The sequence below is a fragment of the Ictalurus furcatus genome, chromosome 5, assembly GCF_023375685.1.
Source record: "Ictalurus furcatus strain D&B chromosome 5, Billie_1.0, whole genome shotgun sequence".
NCBI lineage: Eukaryota > Metazoa > Chordata > Actinopteri > Siluriformes > Ictaluridae > Ictalurus > Ictalurus furcatus.
Genome location: NC_071259.1, coordinates 6286864 through 6309594, shown reverse-complemented (window position 1 = coordinate 6309594; position 22731 = coordinate 6286864). Strand labels below are relative to the sequence as shown.

The 22731-nt window shown below is 37.3% G+C and overlaps 2 protein-coding genes across 2 annotated transcripts in view; one reads left to right on the top strand and one right to left on the bottom strand.

Annotated features, from left to right (window-relative positions):
* Positions 1-516: 516 nt before the first annotated feature.
* On the bottom strand, positions 517-8308 carry ren (renin). The gene is made up of 8 exons (XM_053624423.1): positions 8081-8308; positions 7001-7124; positions 6777-6895; positions 4942-5138; positions 4524-4646; positions 3674-3818; positions 1659-1757; positions 517-746 (listed from the first exon to the last, which is right to left on the bottom strand). Exons 1-8 carry the CDS (start codon positions 8306-8308, stop codon positions 585-587), a joined length of 1197 nt encoding a protein of 398 aa, XP_053480398.1. The 3' UTR covers positions 517-584.
* Positions 8309-13959: 5651 nt separating this feature from the next.
* The window catches only part of zgc:162200 (uncharacterized protein LOC558638 homolog), a 23899-nt gene continuing 15127 nt past the window's right edge, over positions 13960-22731 (top strand). Inside the window, exons 1-2 of the mRNA XM_053624473.1 lie at positions 13960-14136; positions 15286-15560. Of these exons, the coding sequence (XP_053480448.1) occupies positions 15342-15560 (219 nt within the window). The 5' untranslated portion in view covers positions 13960-14136; positions 15286-15341. The remainder of the gene's footprint in view (positions 14137-15285; positions 15561-22731) is intronic.

The following is a 22731-nucleotide window of genomic DNA, read 5'->3' as shown; positions in this document are numbered from 1 at the left end:
GTTAAAAAATATATGGTGTGATATGATAGGGTGTGGTGTGGTAAGGTATGATATGGTAGGGGGTGGTATGGTGTGGTATGGTAAAGTGTGGTGTGATATGGTCGGGTATGGTGTGGTGTGGTATGGTGTGATATGGTGTGGAATTGTGTGATATGGTGTGATATTGTGTGATATGAAATGGTATGGTGTAATGGTGTGGTATGGTATGGTATAGTATGTTGTGGAATGGTGTGATATGGTAGGGTGTGGTATAGTATGGTGTGGAATGGTGTGATATGGTAGGGTGTGGTATATTATGGTGTGGAATGGTGTGATAGGGTAGGGTGTGGTATAGTATGGTGTGGAATGGTGTGATATGGTAAGGTGTGGTATAGTATGGTGTGATATGTTAGGGTGTGGTATGGTGTGGTGTGGAATGGTGTGATATGTTAGGGTGTGGTATGTTGTGGTGTTGTAGGGTATGTTGTGATGGTGTAGTGTGGTGTGATATTGTAGGGTGTGGTGTGGTATAGTGTGGTATGGTAGGGTGTGGTATGGTGTGACGGTGTGGTATGGTATGTTATAGTATAGTAATATCTGGAGTGTCACACTGCATGAGCAAAGCCAATGCGGTTGTTTTTTCGGTCGAACATTGTGTAATATCGCGAAATGAATTTAGCCCCCAGTATCCAAACAGGACCAGCAGGAGGTGGAAGGTCCAGCTCTCTGAATGTCACAGTGCAGATGTCCTCCCCAAACTGTGACTGCTGTAGATGGGAAATGAATGGGAAAGGAGATAATGAAGGAAGGAGATCACAGACACATCAAATGACCAACACTACCATTCCATTAATGTAAGCCAAGAAATTAGTGAGTGATCGTGAATAAACAAATGTAATGATGCGTGGTTCCTTTATTGTTTAAAAAGCTGAGTAGAGCTTCAGGTGAACATTTTTCAGTGCCATGTCCTAATAATATTTTGTACCACAGTGGTGTTGACTTCACCATTCTGATTGAACAGAGGGCATTGATTAATCATCCATGTTGATATGGTGACATTTTTTATACGTTTTCTATTTCATTAAATAAAGTGTGTTTATTTAACATATATGGATTGAGTCTCCAGTTTTGAGTGCTTTGTACATGTCAGTCTATTTTTTTTGCCACTACCTTGTTTCATGGTATTGTATGGCAATGGTATGGCATGGTGTGATACAGTAAGATATTGCACAGTGTGGTATGGTATGGTAAGGAATTAAAAGGGATGGTATAGTATGGTATCGAATGGTATGGTATAAAGTGGCTGGTGATGTAACTACAATTTTAACTATAAATTGATTATAAAAAAAAGTATGATGTGTCATTCTTGAATATTTAATTGATTTAAAAAATATAGTCGCTAGCAAACTTCTTTGGTATAAGCAGAATACAACACTTCTGCCCTGTCATGTTTTATCACTTACATAAATAATAGATAATAGATAATATTGTTAATAACACTTTAAGCCTATAGATGATTATAATGATATATAATGATGATTATAATGATGTAAAAAAAAAAAAAAAAAAGAAAGACAGAAATGATGCTACATGGTTTATACGGTTGATTGACTGATGCAGTATCTAGAAACATATCATTTGTATTTGCTCCTAAAATATTGACATTGAGGCCAGCATACCCAGAGAACATAGTCTTCCTGTGTCAGAGGATACTCTTGATCACCAAGATGAAAGGTCACACTGGGTAAGGACATCACCAGGTCACAGTTCACGGTATACTAAACAGGGTAAGACAGAGTTGAGGACAAACTTAATACAAAATCTGTCGGTGTAGCAAAATATGTTCATCCATTAATTTTAACAGAAAATGATGCGTGTGTATGTTAAGGAACCTGGTTCAAACTAGCCTAATGCTAATATACACTAATATACATGCTAATATGCCTCCTTCAATTGCATGGACATCTCTTTGGACTGCATATTGAGAGTTCCCATGAACAGCTACCAAATGCAATTTCAACACCTGGAATCAACTCGAGACCTTTTATCTCCTTAACTTCTCATGAAATAATGAGGAAAGAGGCCACACTTGACCATGAAACTACTTATTAGTAAATTATCCAATTACTTTTGAGCCTGTGAAAATCGAGGGACTATGTAAAAATAAAAGGCTGTAATTCCTAAACAGTTAATGCAATATTTGTGTTAAACCCCTGGATTTAAAGCTGAAAATCTACACTTCAATCACAGCTTGATTGCTTCATTTCAAATCCATTTTGGTGGTGTACAGATGCAAAATTACAAAAATTGTGTATATGTAGGTGTATGACTTTCTTATAAACTTGTCAGTGTAGCCAGAACACAGCAAAATGTAGCCTTGTAGCACTTTAAAACAAGAAGTGATCTCAGTAAAGATATTTAAATCTTTTAAAAGTTAAAAGTTTTCAAATGTAATTTGAGTTCACTGTTAGAGTCATTCTGTAAAATTATGGCCTTCAACAGGAACCAAAATGTTATCATGATAGTGTGATGTGATGGTTACCAATGGCAGTTATGCTAAATGATTAAATGAACAATCTCATGATGGATCATAAATTCATTTAGACCTCTCCTTGTTCACTTGTCACTCTTCAGGTGCTGAACTAATTTCAAAACTTTCAAGAAACACCTGAAGACTTAGAGAACATTTTAATATTACAAAAACTCCTTCAACCACCATGAAATGGATTGTATTTTTTGACCTCTTGAACGGCTTTTTGGCATATTTCATTTTTAAGGTAATGTAGTTTAGCCATTGCTACAGTCTGTGCAATACAGTGGGTTATTAAACAATGGAGAGCTTACAAAAACCTTCATATATTCAGAAACAGGGGAACATTTTGTTCTCAGAGCAGTGCTGCCCTTCTCAGATTTATTTAATCCATATTTTCAACAATTTCTAGGGAATGCTGGGACATTCTTCCAGGGAAAAGTAACCACACAGTTGGTAGAAGACAATGCTCCATAGAGATGTGTGGTTTTTGACATTGATTTTGATTACAAGTTGTTTCCAAATGGCATCTGTACTGTAAATATCAATTGTCAAATACATTTTGCATTCACAGGCCTTATAAGCCAATCGGTCTTTGATAGGAACCAGTGTGTACATCTGTCCACAGTAGTAAGTTTCAACTAGTGTACTTCATAACCTTTTAATGTTTTTAACTATCCACTTTTGAACTCTTTTCAGTGTTTCGTTTTAATCTTGAATTATGGCATACTATTTTAATAAGAGATGTATTGAGTGTTACTGTTAATGTGTTACTTTTGTTCTGTTGATTCTATTTTGGACTTTCTTTAAAGGAATCCCTAATGCCCCTTAATGACTGTTTCTTTGTGAGATGAGCCCTTTGTGGCCTCAGGGATCAAGACCATGCTGTTTTACAGCATGTAGCCAATTGAACTTATTCTGATAGCTACTTAGCAAAATAACTAGCCATGTAGTGAACACTCTAGCTGATTATTAAATAGATATGACTGTAGATCATTCAAATAAACAGACAGCACAAATTGCTACAAACTACACTGTTCTTGCTGCCAAGGTTGTTCGTCTTATGATGCAAGTGATCAACTGTGTGTCATACTTTGTGTGGGACATCAACAAGGAAATGTAAATAACAGACTTGGACAGTTTCATGACATGAACAGAACTTACTCCTCCCTCTGCCAGCTCCACAGCACCAATCGTCTTCATCAGAATGGACACAGAAGAGGCGGGGCCAGTGATGTAGGAGGAGCCTGTGTCAATCATAGTATTACAGCCTTCTGTACAGAACAACGTATCTTTACCCACGGATACACTGTAAGAAAGAAAGTTTACATTTTGTATTAAAAAGAAAACTTGTTTGTGAGTGGTAAATACTAATACAGTATGTAGTTAGATTCATTTGATATTATTTCTTACTGTTAAGGCAAGATAGATTAGAAGTCACTTCTAAGCCCAATTTAAAAATAAATACTGTACATGGGAATATCACTGTAAGGTAATGTAAGGTGGTGTTCTGCATGGGTTACAAATTCTAGATGGCAAATAATTAATTAATTTAATTTGTGAAGTAAGATATTAATAAATATTTTACTATTGAAATTTTGAAACTATTTTGCTGTTGAGTTGTTTAAATGCAGTTGGTTAAATATGTCGCAATATCTCAAAATCCCAGAATGATTAGTCATATAATTGTAATTGCAAGGTCTCAATATGGTGTTTAGCTATTTATTTATTAAAGCTATTTATTGTTTAAGCATTTTTAAAATTATTTTGCAAACTATTTTCCACATTTCTCCTTCAACCCCATATAATAATCATATAAACTATTAAAATAAACGTACTGTGCTTGTTTTATTCCTTATAGTCCTGTGATTTATATCCAAAGCTAATTCTTAAATGTTATATTTTATTTAATAGATGTATAATAAATGGAAAAAGTACCTTCAGTACTTAGGCTTGGTAGGAACAGATTCTAAAACTTCTACAACATTCTTAATGATAATGCCGAAGTACTTACCCCTTCATTATGACCTCCCACTTGCCCTCGCCCTTGGTGCTGATGTAGTGGAAGAGTCCTGTGTAGTAATTCGGATCTGTGCCGCCCAAAACCAGTTCTCCTCCTGGGATGTGTTCTGGGTCTCTGATGCAAAAATATATATGCTTACAGTTGAGATTGGGAAACATAATAATGTTAATAATATAGCCTTTCTAAAAAAATTTAACTTCATAGTTTTAAGAGTAATATATGTCAGTATAGTACAATAAGAAAATACGCAGGACAGAACCTAAGATGCTTGTACCTTGGCTTTAGATTAAGATAAACCTGTTCTGGTCCAGATATTTCCTGATCTCAGAAAAAAAACCCTTATTTTTTAGTATTCTATATAAGGTCCAATAGCTTCATTTGGGACACCACTTTGCTTTGTGCTTCTCACCTGCTGTAATACACCGAGAAAATGTCCTCTTTCAGCACGCCCTGAGACATAATACGATCAAACACTGGTGTAATGCCATCAATAGCTGCCTCTGGATAACCCATTCCCAGCACGCCATCAAACTTTGCAAAGATGAATGGGATGGCTGGGAGAGCTGTGGCCTCTGCAAACACTTGCACCACTGGGATACCACTCACCTGTGGATGGCAACATCACTGGTCAAATCATAGCAGAATCTAAGGAAGGAATAAACCACTATGGGGTGTGCTGTTGTAGGAAAATAATCAAGGATAGGGTTGTGTGATATGACCCAGAGCAAAACTTAGTTAGTTTTACCACTTAAATTTGATTATTATTATTATATACAGTAACAACACGTTCCAAAGTATTTTATTCCTCATATAGCATAGCAATTTGCCAATAAAGAACATTTAATACTTTTTATCCATTTATATTTACATTTGATGTTTGATGTCGAATGGCACTGAAACAAGTCAGTTCCTGTTATCACATGTATGTTAAAGCAGCTATAAACAGTCGATTTCTCACCAGCCTTGCTTTGTTACTAAGATGCAGCCTGTCGTGTTTATGAGAAACACAAAGCCCTCCAGCCTGAAAACTCTCCCATGGTGGAATACCTAAAGTTATAGCTTTTCTTCTGACTGTTACAAACTACTGACACTGGAGACTCCTTCCATAAATGTTACGTAAACATCAACAATTATATGGAGGTTTTTTCCATTAAAGCTGCAGTATTGAAATTGTTGGTTAAACAATAAAGCCAGTACGTAAAAAAATCAGTGTTCAAAACTGTCTGAAAACTGACCTTACCTTGATTCTCAATGGTAAGCTTATAATAATGATTTATAATTTGAGCTGTCGGGTCAGATTTTGCAGGAAACTTCAGTTTGATGTCATTTGCGTGGCCTTTGACGCATGTAAACAGAAAGAAGAAGACCCGACTTCTATATTGCGTGTGAGGGGGCTGAGGATGGTGGAGTGTTTGTAGCTTAGAATTTAAACTTGTTACCTAGATGGCTGCTTTTAATATGGATTTTTCTAAGCATAATCATCATTGACATCTGGGTAATCAGCTGTTGTCAAAACCAAGAAGCCTCGAACTGCGGAGAGCCTGCCGTTAAAAATGGAAAGCGATAGAGCCCATGCTAAAACGAGAATAAATGTCGGCATGGCTTTTGAGAGGTGGTGAAAACTCGGAGATCTAAAGGGATTGAAGACTGAAGCAGAGATGTTTTTTTTTCTGCTGATCAGGTAAAACATTTCCGTGGCTCAAAGCTATCTATCTAACATTAATGCACTTGTTTGCTTGATTCAGCTAGGTATTGAGTTTCCTATGAGTTTTTTCTTTTTGTTTAGTTTTGTTTTGATATGGTCAATGTGGAAAATAGCACTTATTTTCTGCTAGCTATGAGAGAGAGCGACTCACCTCTACTCCATGAAAACCGTATCCGACACTACCTCCACTGTCAAGTATTGGTGCTAATATACAACCCATACATATACCTCAAACCAGATTCATCCACGCAGAGGAGCAGTGCCGAAGCACAACCCAAGTATCTTGCAGTTTTATGTTTCAAATAGAGACGGTGATAGAGAGGGAGGAAAAAGTTCAGTACTGCAGCTTTAAATAACGTGCTTTAAAATTTGTTTATTATTAGGCGTCAGTTGTGTGAGCATCCGCCACACAACTATATTGAAAATTAATCAAAACATTCTGACCAATTAGATTTGAGAATTCAATAGTACCTTGGTACAAAGTCAAATTATAACCATTTTTCATATTAATGTTCATAATGTTACTATTTTATACTTACCACAACTATATCCTCGCTCAGAAATCCCCGCACGTTTCCAGAAGCATACTGGATGGAGAATCCTGTTCCATTTTGAATATGTGTGTGAGATTTAGAGGCATCATATCTGTTATGAGTAACTGGTAAAGAAAGAGTGAAAAGCAAAATTAAAGACAGACAGAATCTTAAATTGAGCATACTGTACATGTGCGTGAGTGAGTATGTGTGGTAATTGAATCACTTACAGCATGCTGTGTATAGTGGAGAACAGCTCTGTGAAGGAACCCAAAGGTTGGCAGAACCGGTATCAAACACAACATTGAACATCTGTGCTGGTGTACCAATACTTATCTCCCCAAAGTACTGAGTCTGACAGAGACAGGGAGTGAGAATATTACACCAGCTCTATAAGGTTTTCAGGCGTCCGAATCACAAAATGTGACTTGTTAATATTTTGATGACATTTAATAACTCATTTGAAACCCTTCATCATTTCTATTTAGGTAAAAGATGAAAGGTCTTTGTTTTCTGTATCAAAACTTAATACATTGAAATTGGAATTGAAATGGACTTAACTGAGATTTTATTATGAACACTTTCCCAGTCCCCTACAATATGATGCTACCACCACCATGTTTCACTCTGGAGATGGTTTACTCAGGTTGATGAGCAGTGTTGGGTTTCTGTCAAATGTAGTACTTCGTGCCAAGGGAAACAATGTTCTGTTTTGGTCTTATCACACCAAGGAACCCTTTTCCACATTTTTGCCTCCTCTATGCATAGATTGTGTCATATTCTTTCCATTCTTTAATAATATATTTATTGGTGCTCTGCTAGAAGTTCAAAGTTTTGGAAAACATGTTAATAACCAAACGCTGTTTGATACTTTTTTTTTTTTTAACTTTTTTTTTGATAACTTCTTGGTCTTCCTGATGCTGTTGATTTAGGATTGTTCTCTAACAAACTTCCTTGGGCCTTCCAGGAACAGGTATATTCATATTGTGTTCATGTGAAACTTTAATTGTACACAGGTTGACTCCCTTCGGTAAATTATATGGTGCATTATGGCAACTAATTTAGGAATTTCACAATGGGGATTAATACTTATACAATCACAACTTTAGATTTTTGATTTAGAAATAATTTAGCATCTATATTGATTATTGAGATTCATGGCATAATCACAATTAAGTCCATTTCAGTTCCAGGTTGTATGACTACAAAAAATGGAAAAGTTCAGGGGACTGTTATTAACTTATATTTCAGTTTTTACTCAGTTCTCAGTTTAAAAGCATTTTTATATAAATGACAGTTTTAACGCTCACATCCAGATAGTTGGTTAGAGGTGTTGTGGCCGTGCCATTGTGAAGTGAAGGACTGGCATCCAACTTTGGTGCAAGTTCTGCAAACACTTCTGCTGGTGTGACCCCTGTCTCCTTAAGAGTCTCTCGAATGGAGGGCATTTTCTTCAGAGTGATCCTATTTAGGTGACATAGGGTTAATACACAAAAAATATATAACGTTATTGCATTACCTGTGGCTGTTACTTCCATCCATCAATCCATCCATCTTCTGTACCACTTATCCTGACTGGGTGGCGGTGAACCTGGAACCTATCCCAGGGGGCATCGGGCACAAGGCGGGGGACACCCTGGATGGGGTGTTAATCCATTGCAGGGCACAATCACACACACATTCACACACACACATTCACACACCCATTCATACACTACAGACACTTTTGGACATGCCAGTCAGCCTACAGTGCATGTCTTTGGACCAGGAGGGGAAACCAGAGTACTAGGAGGAAACCACCGAAGCATGGGAAGAACATGCAAACTCCGCACACACAGGGCTGCAGCGGGAATCAAACCCTCAACTCTGGAGGTGTGAGGCAAACGTGTTAACCACTAAGCCACTAAGCCACCATGCCCCCCTGCTGTTACAGAAAGCTTCACCATATCAACATTTTTCAGTTTTCAAACATTTTTTAACAAATCCATTTATATGGAACTCCATGAAATGGTGTAGTTTTCTGTTTCCGAGATGTGTCAGCGCTTTGTAACACTCTGTTTTACATAGATTCCCTACACAGGAAAGTTCTTCAGGACAGAGGGCTTTGCGGTTTCAAATTAACATCACAAGCTGTGTTTTTGTCTTATTAACTTCAAATGAAAGAACAAAAGAGAGAGAGATGAGGGAATGACTGTTTATAGTTGATATAAGTGAGAACAAGAACTAACTTCTTTTGCAGATGTTCCACAACATTAAATGTAACTCTAAATGGAGAAAAAGTATGGCTTGTCATTCTTTAATCAATAAAAATTGTTAACGTTTGCAAAATGATGGGGTATAACAGGTACAGGATGTGCCCTTGTTGGCAAGAAATTAATTTTGTTCATTATTTTCCTATAGCAGCACACCCCCTTATTCCATGGTCACAACAGATTAAATTATGAAAATGAACTACACTTCACATTGCTTTTCTGTACAGTATCATAATGACATAAACCACTTATACTGTATATGAAACCATCTGCACATATATTATTTGGCTAACACAAAAATTTGGATATAAGTTTCATGTTCAGTGTGACATGGATAAGTTTCCAGGCTTTTGCAAGACTTTTTTCAAACTTTGTTTTGGTGTTAATTTTAATGGTCTGGAAACTGAGAATTAATGGATTTAATTTAATGGAATTTAATGGAATTTAATGGAATTTAATGGAAACTGAGAATTATGTCTTGAAAACATGAAATGTGATAGATTTTAGAAATGCAGTGCAGAAAGTAAGGTAATGTCTAAAGACAGCGGGGTCTCAAGTCTTTCTTTGACAGATTATTCATCCTTTTTACCAAACATATTTTGAATTTCAATATATATCAAGTTCTGGAAATGATTGCCTTTAAAAAATGTCATGCTTCTTTATCGTTATGACTTGATTTGGCATGTTGCAGTTCCACCCAGAGAAGATTTACATCTTTTGCCTTCCTTCAGTAATTAGTTTTTGCCTTATTACATTTATATTTACCAGATATAGCAGATGTGCTTATCCCTTTATCCAGCAACTTAGAGAAATAGAAACAGGAAAAAAACAACAACATATATTCAGGCTACTATAAATAGGTGGGTGTCTAAGAATACCATAAAGCTAAAAGCATGGTATAGAGATGATAGTACAGCAATGAAAAAAAGAGTCTGCACACTTTTCTGAAAGTTTATCACACAACAACCAGTCACGCTTCAAATCCTTCAAACAGACACGATCACCTAGTTTTTTATAATAAAAAAAAGTTGTATGGACATACCTCCGTAAGGCCTGTGCAGTCACACACAGCGACAACAGAAGGGCCCACGCTTTCATCGCTCCAAATGCAGTTAATAACTGAGCAGATGGCTATGAGAACCTGTTAACCCTGTACTCTGATGATGGCTTCTGTAGTTTACAGCCTTTAACTGAGAAACTGTCCTTCCTTGTCCGTTTTAATAGTAATACTAACTTCTTCCTGCAATCCTCTCTCTATTTATCTCTCTATCTCCATCTCTCTCTCACTCTCTCTGCCATCCTGTTCTTCCCTGATTAAGTGCTCCCCTGATGAGTGACCTTTTACCCTTCAGGAGGTCATGTAGATTTCTGTAGAATAAACCACTCAGCTCAGCCCAGATATTCCTTAATTGCACAATATTATAATAAAATCTTTGGGTGGTAGAAACCCACTGTGGAAATATTAGGTATAATCTAAACACAATCTAATTCTAATAGGATTAAAACCGATCATTAAAAACTCTCTCTGTGACTCTCCTTAAGTTAGGTCACGCTTGCTTTTAATCAGTTGTTGGAAAAGTCTTGTGCCACTCAACTACTTTTAAAGTAGTGCGTTTCAATGTGGGGTACGTGAAGCATAGCAGGGAGTAAGTGATTTATAAATCTTATAACAGTTGGGGGAATCAATATTAAAACGGATATATACTGCAATGCATAGACAAAATATTACTGTACACATTTAAATCAAATTCATGAAATGATCATGTATATTTTACACTTAAAGGGGAACCTAGGTACAAAGAGTTTCAGAAACCCTGCTCAAAGGAATAATTTACCATAAAATATGCTTATACAATTTTCCAACTTACCACAAATGTAATTTGGATTACCTTATACATCTTTATGTCAAGTCAAACCCAATGTAAAAGTAGTGCACTTAAATTCCACTGACAGCCTCCTTATTTATTGATTTCATCTTTGGAGTATCTGTATTATAAAATTCATGTCTAGTCAGAGTATGCATAAATTTAATATTAGAAAATCTGAAAAATATTTAATAACTCACCCAAACTGGACAGTTGAAGAGTAGATATAAAATCACCTGGTCTTTTTCCAGGCTTCAACTGTCCAGTGTGGGTGAGTCTGTGCCCATGATAGGCTCAGATTTCTGTTCTTGTCTAACAGGAGTGGAACCTGATGTGGTCTTCTGCTGTTGTACCCCATCCACCTCAAGGTTTGATGTTTTGTCCATTCTGAGATGTTACTTTATAGAGTTTACTTTACTGAGTTACTTCATTTGAGTTACTATAGACTTCCTGTCAGCTCTGACCATTCTGGTCATTCTCCTCTGATCTCTCTCATCAACAAGGTGTTTCAGCCTGTAGACTCTCTACTCACAGGATGTTTTTTGCACCATTCTGTTGCAAACTCTAGAGACTGTTGCTTGTGAAAATCGTATTAGATCAGCAGTTTTTGAAATACTCAAACCAGCTCATCTGGCACCAACAACCATGCCATAATCACAGTCACAGAGATCACAATTTTTTCTTCATTCATTCTGATTAGATAACTGCATGAATGTACAGGTGTTCCTAATAAAGTGAACAGTGAGTATATATTAAAAAAAGAAGACACTTCTGAAACTGTTTTTTTATTTTTGGTAACTTTGGACAAAAGCACTTCTAATTTGTGTTCATTGAAATGTATTTTTATCCTCTCTGATTTGAATAGCTAATTGTTTCATTGTTTGCCCAATGCTTTCCTTTAATTGGCTCACTATTGCAACACCTACATAAATTAGGGTGTGTTAGGGTGTTCTGTGTAAATTATATGCAAATAGGGGTTAATTTGGGGTGTGTCCTATGCATATGACATATAAATATAAGACCTTGCATCCATGTGACTGAAGCTGATTCATCAATTGTGCTTATGTCTGCCTGGGTTTCCTCCCATTTCCCAAAAACATGCTGTTAGGTGAATTGGCTATGCTAAATTGCCAAAAAGTGTGAATATGTGTGTGGTGCCATGTGAACTGTCATCCCATCCAGGGTATATTCCCACTTCATGTTCAGTGTTCCTATGACAGGCTCCATTTTCACTGCTACCCTGACCAGGATAAGGCAAATATGAAAGACGAACGAGTGATCCCTCACCAAACTCTTCCTTTAACAGCTGCTATGCATGGATTGGATTTTCCTCTTTTGTCTTATCAGCTCATATCTCCTTACACACAATGTTTTGATACGAATTTGTTTTTTTGTGAGACTTGTGGATCTGTGTATTCAAGCCTGCTAAAAGAGTATCTAGACTAGAGTGTGAGATGGGAGCGTATTTGTTCCCACAGTGTCATAACAGCAGCACTGTAGTGGAGTCAGATAGCACCGCTAACGTCAGTCTCAGGTTAAAGGTTACCGCTTAATTCATTCCCAGGATTTGATAGTTGCTAGGAAACTAATTCAGAAGCACAAGCTCATTTCCCCCAATCAATCCCCCACAAAGCATTTGTGTTTTTTAAAAAAAATCTTCCTTTGTTATTACACACATGAATATGCAATTCATGTTCACAATATTACGTAAATGTCTAACAGTGTGTCACCACATGTTATTGGTGCCTCCTGGAATGACATGAATACTTTATATTTTAGTTGCATCATTGCACCTCTCTGGCTTCACGCTGACGCTCTTGGCCTAATCGTGACGGCAGGCAGCTCTATGTGACCTCTGACCTTTAAACTTGGGGGGTTGTGTGGATGCCTGGCACTGAGTTTCCCACACTAGAGGGAGGTCTTGATCTCGCTTCATCTCCCTGCTTGCTGTTTTTCTGGCTTTAATGGGCATGGGAACTCCACATATCACTTTTGATGTCATAATAATTTACATCCTACGCTTGGTTTTGGCGGCTTTGCTTCTTGTGGCCTTTGTGTTTTTCTACTGCAGCTCTGTGCGTAATGACTTCAGTGGATGGGAAAGTTTGGGAAGCTGGTGAGCAGGTTGAGTGCACTTGCTTTTAGTGACCACATGGTGGTGAGATACACATAACCTATGATTTCAATTACTAGAAGCGTGTTCATCCATCCATCCATCTTTCTTTCTTTCTTTCTTTCCTTTCCATGGGCTCACTGGTTTTGAACCTGGAGGAATATCAAAATAATAATTCACATTTATTATTATTATTATTATTATTATTATTATTATTATTATTATCGGCGTCATCATTATTATTAATAATAATCATAATCATAATAATCATAATAGTAACAACAACAACTATAATAAAAATAATAATAAATGCGTCTTCAAGGTTAAATAAACATTTTTATTCTAAAAACATTAAAACACTGATTTGTGTGTGTGTGTGTGTGTGTGTGTGTGTGTGTGTGTGTGTGTGTGTGTGTAAGCAAATATATGCATATTTATTTACCTTGGAAACACTTACAATACAATAAATATTTGTAAGAATATTAGAAAACAAATGGCAAAGATTTTGTGCGATATATATTGCTTTTCTTAATGTTATTAAAATGTTATCTAAAAAATTTAATTACCTAATTAACCTTGCTTTAAAAAATTACCCTTATTAACCAGTCGTATTTTGCCTTTAAGTCTATTCACGGCTTATTTGAAGATTTCGGTTTTATACATAGTTTTTATTATGGGACGGGAAATGATTCACGTCGCTTTGTTTAGATATTTCTTGAAGTCTTCATTCCGGTTAAAACACTTTACGTTGCCTTCCCACCGAACAGGGCGCTCTGGTTTAGTCTCGTATCACTCCTTACTTCCTAAATAGGTGCGCTGTATAGGGCAAAAGATAATAGCTCCTCCGTACTAACTAGTGCACTGTCTGTCCAATAGGATTGGATTACGGCTCTGACGTTATCGAGGAAGCGCTGAAGGAAGAAAGAGCCGGTCATTCACTATTGAACTGCAGCTCAGGGCGCGCGAAGGAGGAGGAGGAGGTGGAGAGCAGGGGCTGTGAATTTAACAGGAATATTTCTCATCCTTCGCTTTATAAAGTCCGGCTCTTGTTGTATATAGCTTTGGAAATATCTACAGCGTGTCATATTTTTACACGTTAGAGGAGTTTGTAAACGCCGAGGACGAATTTCAGACGGGTAAGAATCCGGTTAACTGGGTCACTAATGAATTATATATCGTAGCTAACAAGCTGGTTAAGAGAAGCATCCAGACTAGCTAGCTAACTGTTTGGGTGGGTGTCTTAGATTAAAAACGGCTTATGCCTGGTGCATAGCATCGCAGCTAGCGTTTATTCGATATTCAACATTAGCTTGTTTAAAATAGCGAACGTAGATAATTTATTTTGTTTTATTAGGTTAAGCTCGACTAATTACGCATTACACCCTCAGACTGTCATTTCATCTTGCCGACAATAATTCATTACAAAGCTAGTGTGCTAACTGCTACTGTACCACCACTAGCAGTATGCCTGTATGTATCCTGATTAGCTTCATTGCTAAGAAGGAGCCCGCGATATCACATGGCTAACACCCAGATGATGCCCCGATTTGTCCTAACACAACCACAGACCAGCAGCTCAGCTGTCTATCACATAACAGTTAATGTTATGTTATATCTTGCTAATTGTAATGTCGTTTATTTTTGCCTTCTATTAGAAAAGTGCATCCATTTTGAGTTAACGTTTAGCTACCCGACTAAAGCTGTAAATAACACTGCTTAGCTTGTTTCAATAGTAAAATGTCACTATGCTCACTTAAGATCTTATTTAAGGTGGAAGGTTTAAAACAGACTTTTACTCCCAGGAGAATGACAGCCATGAAAGAAAATATTATGACAGCGCTTTAGAAGAGGATGAATGATATATTAATATAATAATAAGTCGAAGAAGAGTCGTTATTAATATGTACGTTACTCTTAACCTGCTCAAGTAGGATTGTGTTTAATTTGAAACTGTAATAAATGCCTTGTTGCATCATTTACTTAAGGGTGCACAAACTTTTGCACTTGAACGTCCATTTGGCAGTCCATTGAGAACATCCCAGTGAAAGTAACTGAAAGTCTTTTAAGCTGCTAAATGAAATCCTATTCTGTAAATCCCTGATAAAGGAGACTGTGTGATAAAATGCTCTCGATAGTCGCAAGTATTTACCTTCCTACTAAACTGATACATTCCTGCGGTGTGTGTGTAATATAGACTTTTTTTTTTATAAATGACCTTGTAAGATGATTACATGAGCCTCGTGCATGCAGGCGAGTCTTACAGTAAACCCTCTGTCGCATGGCAGGGCCATGAGGGAGCAGGCGTGACCAGAGTGTCCCGGAGTGCTGTGTAAGGAGGAGGATGCAGGAGGAGGAGGACATGGAGGCGACCAGAGGAGCGTGCCTCGTGGCTGAAGTGGAGCGGCTCTCTGCCGAGCTCCAGGAGGCCAATGAGGAGAAGCTGCAGGCTGCACGCTATGGCCTGGCCGTGTTAGAAGAGAGCGCCGCTCTCAAGACCAAACACAGCCAGCTGGAGGAGGAGCACGAGACCCTCAAACTGGAGGTCCAGCAGCTCCGTGAGGTCAGTTCACACACACCCCGAATGGGCATAGGAGATGGGGAACAAAGTGATCTGTAAAATTGGGAAAGAGCTAGACAGATGGTGTTTGTGGCTCCAGGGAGGGGTTTTGCAGAAAGGGTGTGGATCTAAAGGGAGCAGCTGGACTCCTTCAGTGGCCGTCTGGCAGAATTTTAAACAGATTGCCAAGATTACAGTCGCTCTAACATGTGTGAATGTCATGTTCACATACTCAGCATGCTTTTATTCTATTCTATTTATTTATTTATTTATTGCTCAATACTTATTTTTTTTAACATGATGGCTAACTGCTGTTTTGGAAACGACGTTGTGTGTACAAGTACTTATAATTAAAAATGATCTGCTGTGAGCTGACTGACTGATGTGAGATGTTCCCACTAAGAGTAATGTAACAAACCTTGCATATAAAAGCGCTGTTGAATTCTCTGTTCTGATTGGTCAAATGACACGTTTATATTAATGCACTCGTTATAATATGTTTACATTTCTATAGTGGCTACTTGCACAGGAACTTGAATGGCGGACACCCCGCATAAAGGGATAAAAAAAAAAAAAAAAGATTTAAAAAGTGTTTAATTGTTGTTTATCTAGTATTCAGAAGGAGGCTCTAATGTTGGTGCTTTAATAACATTCAGAGATAAAGCTATAACATTCGACACATGAAAGTTTTTCTTCAGGAGAGAGGACATGCTGCATTAACTTTAAAAGAGAAAGAAAGAGAGGCTGGTGATGGAACGACTTTGTTTATAGATGCCCTATCGTAATTGATAACTGAAATTAGCTTGTTTATGTTGTTTTTCCACGTTGTTGAATAAGCTATTTCACATAAAGGATGTTTACATATAGTCCACAAGACAAGATAATAGCTGAATTTATAAAGATTACCCAGTTCAAAAGTTTACGTACCCTTGATTCTTTAATACTGCGTGTCGTTTTCTAGATGATCCACGACTGTTTGTTTGTGTTGTGATAGTTGTTCATGAGTCCCTTGTTTATCCTGAGCAGTTAAACTGCCCACTGTTCTTCAGAAAAATCCTCCAGGTCCTGCACATTCTTTTGCTTTTCCAACATCATCTGCATATTTGACCCCTTTCCAACAGCGGCTATATTATGTTGAGACCCATCTTTTCACGCTGAGGACAACTGAGGGACTCATACACAACTATTACATAAGGTGCAAAAATTCACTGATGCTCAAGAAGGCAACACGATACATTAAGAACCAGTCACAAGTTTTAAACAGTATTAACATTTTTGGTTAAACTTCATGCAGAAATAGTAAAACTAAGAAATGGATATAAACCAACCTACTAACATTGTTTAATATCAACTGTAAGACAAATCTACTGTACCTGCTTCACCAGACAAGTGCACGTGCCTTTAATAAAGCACTCATTTAAAGTCTGAGAGGATGACTAAGTTCTTAAATACAAATATTCAGGTATTTGATGGAACACTAATAAAATGTTTAAAAAAAAAAATGTGTTCAAGAACATTTTGTATTCCAAGGCATGTTTCAAACTCTGTATGTAGCAGTACAATCACAGTATGATATTTTGTTCGCAATTGTGCTGTCCCAGTTTGTAAAGACTGTACACATAATTACGATTCAGTTATCATAATCATATTTCAGAGAACTGTGTATTGATGCCAATATTCAGACTGCATTAATACCTGTTCAACATAAGTCAACCCCAGTGCCAGTTTAATTTAGCACGATGTTATAGCATTTTGATTAAAGTTTCTGGCCAGTTCATATTGTCATGATATGGCCTTTCCTCATGTCAAAGCCTGATATTACAGTGCCCTCCACTAATATTGGCACCCTTGGTAAATGTGAGCAAAGAGGTCTGTGAAAAATTGACTTTGTTTAACCTTTTGCTCTTTTGTTAAAAAAAGAACTCACAAAAATACTCTGCTCTCATAGATATCAATCAATTGCAAGCAAAACACATATTTATATTTAAAAAAAAATAAATTTTTGTTAAATATAGGTGTGCAACAGTTATTGGTACCCTTTTAGTCAATACTTGGTGCTACCTCACTTTGCCAAGATAACAGCTCTAAGTCTTCTCCTATAATGCCTGATGAGGTTGGAGAATACATGGTAAGTGATCTGAGACCATTCCTCCATACAGAATCTCTCCAGATCCTTCAAATTTCCAAGGACTCTCCTCTTCAGTTCACCCCACAGGTTTTCTATGGGTTTCAAGTCAAGGGACTGGGGTGGCCATGGCAGGACCTTGATTTTGTGGTCAGTAAACCATTTTTGTGTTGATTTTGATGTATGTTTTGGATCATTGTCCTTCTGGAAGAATCAACTATGCCCCATTTTCAGCTTTCTAGCAGATGCAGTCAGGTTTTCATTTAATATCTGTAGATATTTGATAGTCCATGATGCCATGTATCCTAATAAAATGTCCAGGACCTCTGGCACAAAAACAGCCCCAAAACATTATAGTCACCACCATATTTAACTGTGGGAATGAGGTACTTTTCCATATGGCTACCTCTCTGTGTTTGCCAAAACCACCTCTGGTGTTTATTGCCAAAAAACTCTGTTTTGGTTTCATCGGACCATAGAACCCGATCCCATTTGAAGTTCCAGTAGTGTCTGGCAAACTGAAGATGCTTGAGTTTGTTTTTGGATCAGAGTAGAGGCTTTTTTTTTCTTGAAACCCTTCCAAACAACTTGTCATGATGTAGGAGACTTCGGATTGTAGTTTTGGAGACTTTCTGACCCCAAGACGCAACTAAGACTGGAGATTTTTTGGCCACTTGAACCATCCTCTTCAGTGTGTTGAGACGATATAGACACTCATCCAATTCCAGGTTGATTCATAACAATTCCAGTTGACTGGAACGTCTTAATTATTGCCCTGATTATGGAAATGGGCATTTTAAATGCTTGTGCTGTTTTCTTATAGGCACTTCCCATTTTGGGAAGCTCAACAACCTTTTGCTGCACATCACAGCTGTATTCCTTGGTCTTACCCATAGGTATGAATGACTAAGGGAATTTGGCGTACGTGTTACCTCATATTTATACCCCTGTGAAACAGGAATTTCCTGTTCCTCGTCACCCAGATGTACTAAAAAATGTAAAATATAAATGGAAATATACTTCAAATATATTTTTCTCATGAATTCATATTTAACAAAGATTTTTATTTTTTTGTAAACCTGTTTTGTTTGATATCCAGGAGAGTAGAGTATTTTTATGAATTTTTTTTTAACAAAAGGTTAAAAAGTAGTTTTTCACAGCCTTCTTTGCTCATATTTACCAAGGGTGCCAATATTAGTGGAGGGCACTGTATATTATATAACCAGCTCAACTTGCACACAAAAACGTGTTTCGCTGTCTCACTGTCTAAAGGTGGATTTTGGTGTTTGTCAACGGATGACGTGTCCTAGACAGGTTTTCCTATGATTTTATTACCCTGCAGATGGACACAGGTCATGATATCTGTCCTATTTGTGCTAACAATTATTTATCAAACTGTATTACAGGACTCCAGCAAACTTGCTTTCTCATCCTTTTCTCAGTTTCATGCACAAGTTGAATTTTTAAATTGCTCTCGTCATTCGCCAGGTTTATAGAGCCTAATGAAGTCTAAATAAACTCGCAGACTAAAACAAGGCAGTTGACGTCAAAGTCTGTTGATGGAATGATGGGCAGCCTGTTTAGAATATCCTAGCTTGTGCATTCATATGTCATAGAACAATTTTGAACCTCCCTAAAATGAACCAAGATGGCATTCATAGGGTTGGGCAAGGAGCGGAAGTTTCTCGTCATTCCATCATCTCCCTCATAGAGAATGGTATGAAATAAATGTGTAATACAATGTGGAATTGTAAACGCAGTTTAACAGTGACTCATCAGCAGTGGAATTGTAGTACATGCCCAAATGCTTTTGTGTTAAAGTGATATTTGTACCACAGTACTGTTGAATTCTCAAATCTGATTAATCAGAAGCTGTTGATTAATTTTCTCTAACAGCAGCTCTGACTGTAGTTCTATCTGCAAGTCAGTTCACTGGTTTATATTAATATGCTCGTTCTAATCCATTATAGTTTCTATAGAAACTATTTACATGGTGATTTATATGGTGGACGCGCCGCATAAACAGATTTCTTAAAAACGTGTAATTGTTAATATAGTGATGTTTTTTGTCTGGAGATTTATTTATAGATTTGTTTACCATTTTTGGAAGGAGTCTCCATTGTCATAGTTACAGCTTCACCTCTGCTACGAAGCTCGAAGTTTTATTTCATGGGAGAATCTTCAGAGATTTTTGCTGTTTTTTGGTAACATGATGTTTGTTTTTTGTTTCATTAACTTCAAGAAAGAGAATAAGAACGCGAGGCAGGTGAGGGAACGACTAGGGATTGGTGATCTAGACTTAAAACTATATCACAATATTTCAAGGTATTTTTTTTGTGGTAACAACATTTGTCAATGTGAAATTGGTAACATTCAGCAGTAACACATCAACATTCAATCTTGAGAGCATACAGCATCAGCATACGGTCCTGAGAGCCATGCAAACTAGGGATGTCACGATACCAAAAATCTAGTAGTTGGTACCGATACCACCAAAAGTACACGATACTCGATACCAAAGTCGATACCACAGTGTGGTTTAAAAAAAAAAATTATACATTAAACAGACAATTAAACATTTAAAAAAAAAAAAAATTAATCAAAAACTCCTGGTGGACATCCTCCTCTGGCTAATACTGACAAAAAGAGAGAGAGAGAGAGAGAGAGAGAGAGAGGGGATATTTTAGTTATCAAACACTGTCTGACAATGACTAATAAAACAGTGGCGGCCACAAGTGCTAAGGTGCACTCCTAAACACACACACACACACACACACCCCTTATACTCTGAATGCAAGCATTAGTTTAAATTCACTGATATGGTGGCAGGCCAAAAAGATTTATTAAAACCATGAACATTTGAATAATTATTAGTGACATTAGGCTACATGTTGCGGACAGGACACGGGCTGAATTGCATTGCATGGTGACCCATTACGAGGTAGTTTATAACACTGCAATGCGTTCTGTTGTTAACAAATAACTGGCTATCGCTAACATTACATGGAGCATAACGTTAGCTGGTTTCAGGGCCACAATGCCAGCTGCCTCAAACAAACATAATATAGGGCCCGTCTTTCAGGTACTTCACCAAATTCGATGTGTTTCCTCACTTTGTTTGAAATGAACGATAGCAGCGGTTGCACACTGGCTTAAGAGCATCAATTATATGTTTGTTGTCATCCGCCTCGAATGCGAAGTATTTCCATATTTGACCCTTACCACCTTTCCTCTCAACGAGTCGGGGCGGACCTGAACTTGTCACCATCTTCTGTAATTTTTCCTGTGTGTGTGTGTAGGCATTCTTCTTTACCACTTATGGACCAACTAAAACACTTGTGCGTATTTGCTGCCCCTTTCAGTTCCGGAAGAATTGCAACCTCAGTAACTTCATTACCAACGGTACCTATGCTACTGCAGAAAAACAAGTACCGCCACGTTTTAACAATGTTGGTACTGACTTGATGCCGAAGTATCGGTTCTCGGTTCTAGTCCAAACACAGACATTGATCCAAAAAAGTACAACTTAATCCTGGCCATCATCAGATACTAAACTATACCAATTAAGTAGGCTAAAATAGACAGATAGAATATATATTTTATTCTGAAATTAAAATTCCAATGGAAATGCAAGTACTCGCAGGATTCATAATCTAACCCCAAGAAAAACAAATGGAAATGTTGTATCTGAACCACTTCCATATTATGGAGGAAGCTCCTTTTTTGGGGATTAATTCTTAAACGTCTAGGGTTGGATCTCTGCCTTCCGCCATGCTTGTTCTTGTTCTGTGTGTGCGACGCCCATGCCCAAACATGTCATCAACTATATCATCAATCTCACAGGATAGCAAATTTATAGGCATGTTTTCAAGACCTGTCTCTCATACCTATTACAAGTAAAAGGTATGCTGTCTATAGTAGTGTTTACAGTTAAATGACTGTGAATTACGTGAATTGAATAACGGGTGGATAGTAGTGGTGATTACCAGAGCATGAAATCTAGAAAGTAGTACAGAGAAATGTTCCTGTAAGTGGGATGTGGTAGAAAGGCAGCATGTCTGTGTTAAATGGCTTGGAACATTAAGCCATAAAGACAAGGCACCAGATCAGCTGAGCTTTCTCCTCCTTTTCTCAATGTCTGAGCCATTCATTCTAAAGGCGCCACTCTTAACCTGTTTTTACCACATTTCTCTCACTCAAGGTTTGTCCTGCATGTTGAGAAAAGAATGGGACAGGGTTTATAATGCCTGACCTATTCAGACCCAATTCAGTCCATAGTAATACATCACATAGTGTTGTGGTGTAAATTTGTTCGTGTCGAGTTCAAGAGAGACCTTGTTGTTGGATCATGTGATCCTGAGATCCTACGGTTCCTTAGTTGTCAGCGGATTGAGAATGTGCAGTCACAGGAGTAACAAGGAGACTCTCTTCAGCAAGTCTGAATGCATGTTTTTTTTTTTTTTTTGTTGGACATGTATTCTCATTGTTTGAAATCTTGTTGACAATTTTTTGGGTTCTTGCAGCTAGTGGCACAATTTTATTATTATTTCTATGATTTCACTTGCACTGCAGAGAAGGTGGTCGAGTTGACTAATTATGAAATCAGTTATTCATGCTTGTAAATGTACTAGTACATGTATATGTTCAGTATTGTGCAAAGGTCTTATGCAAATACAAAGAAATGCTGTAGAGCAAAGATGCCTTAAAAATAATGAAATTAAATGATTTTCCATTAAACAAAATATAAAATAACAAAATAAACACACAAACAAAAATAAAATACTATATAAAGAGCAGTAAACAGTAATAAATGAAACTGAAATGAAATCAGTATTTGTTGTGACAACTTTTTGATTTAAAAAATAGGGTAGAATTAGTGCAGTTTTATAAGGAAAAGAGCTGTATGTTTTACTGAGCATCTTGCAGAACCAGCCACGGTTCTTCTGGAGATTTTGACTGTCGCGCTTGCTTCTTATTTTTGCAGCAAAACCCAGCAGCCTTCTTTATGTCTTTGCCTGAAAAGTGGTCTCTTGCATAATATGCTACTTT

What these genes read in the sequence shown, in the direction of transcription:
- ren (XM_053624423.1), bottom strand. Translation starts at nt 8,308, where the DNA reads ATGGAAGTAACAGCCACAGGTAATGCAATAACGTTATATATTTTTTGT. An exon ending in TTCTCGGTGTATTACAGCAG is followed by an intron (nt 4,647 to 4,941) that starts GTGAGAAGCACA and finishes TTTTTGCATCAG; the next exon opens with AGACCCAGAACACATCCCAG. An exon ending in AGGAAGACTATGTTCTCTGG is followed by an intron (nt 747 to 1,658) that starts GTATGCTGGCCT and finishes TCCCATCTACAG; the next exon opens with CAGTCACAGTTTGGGGAGGA.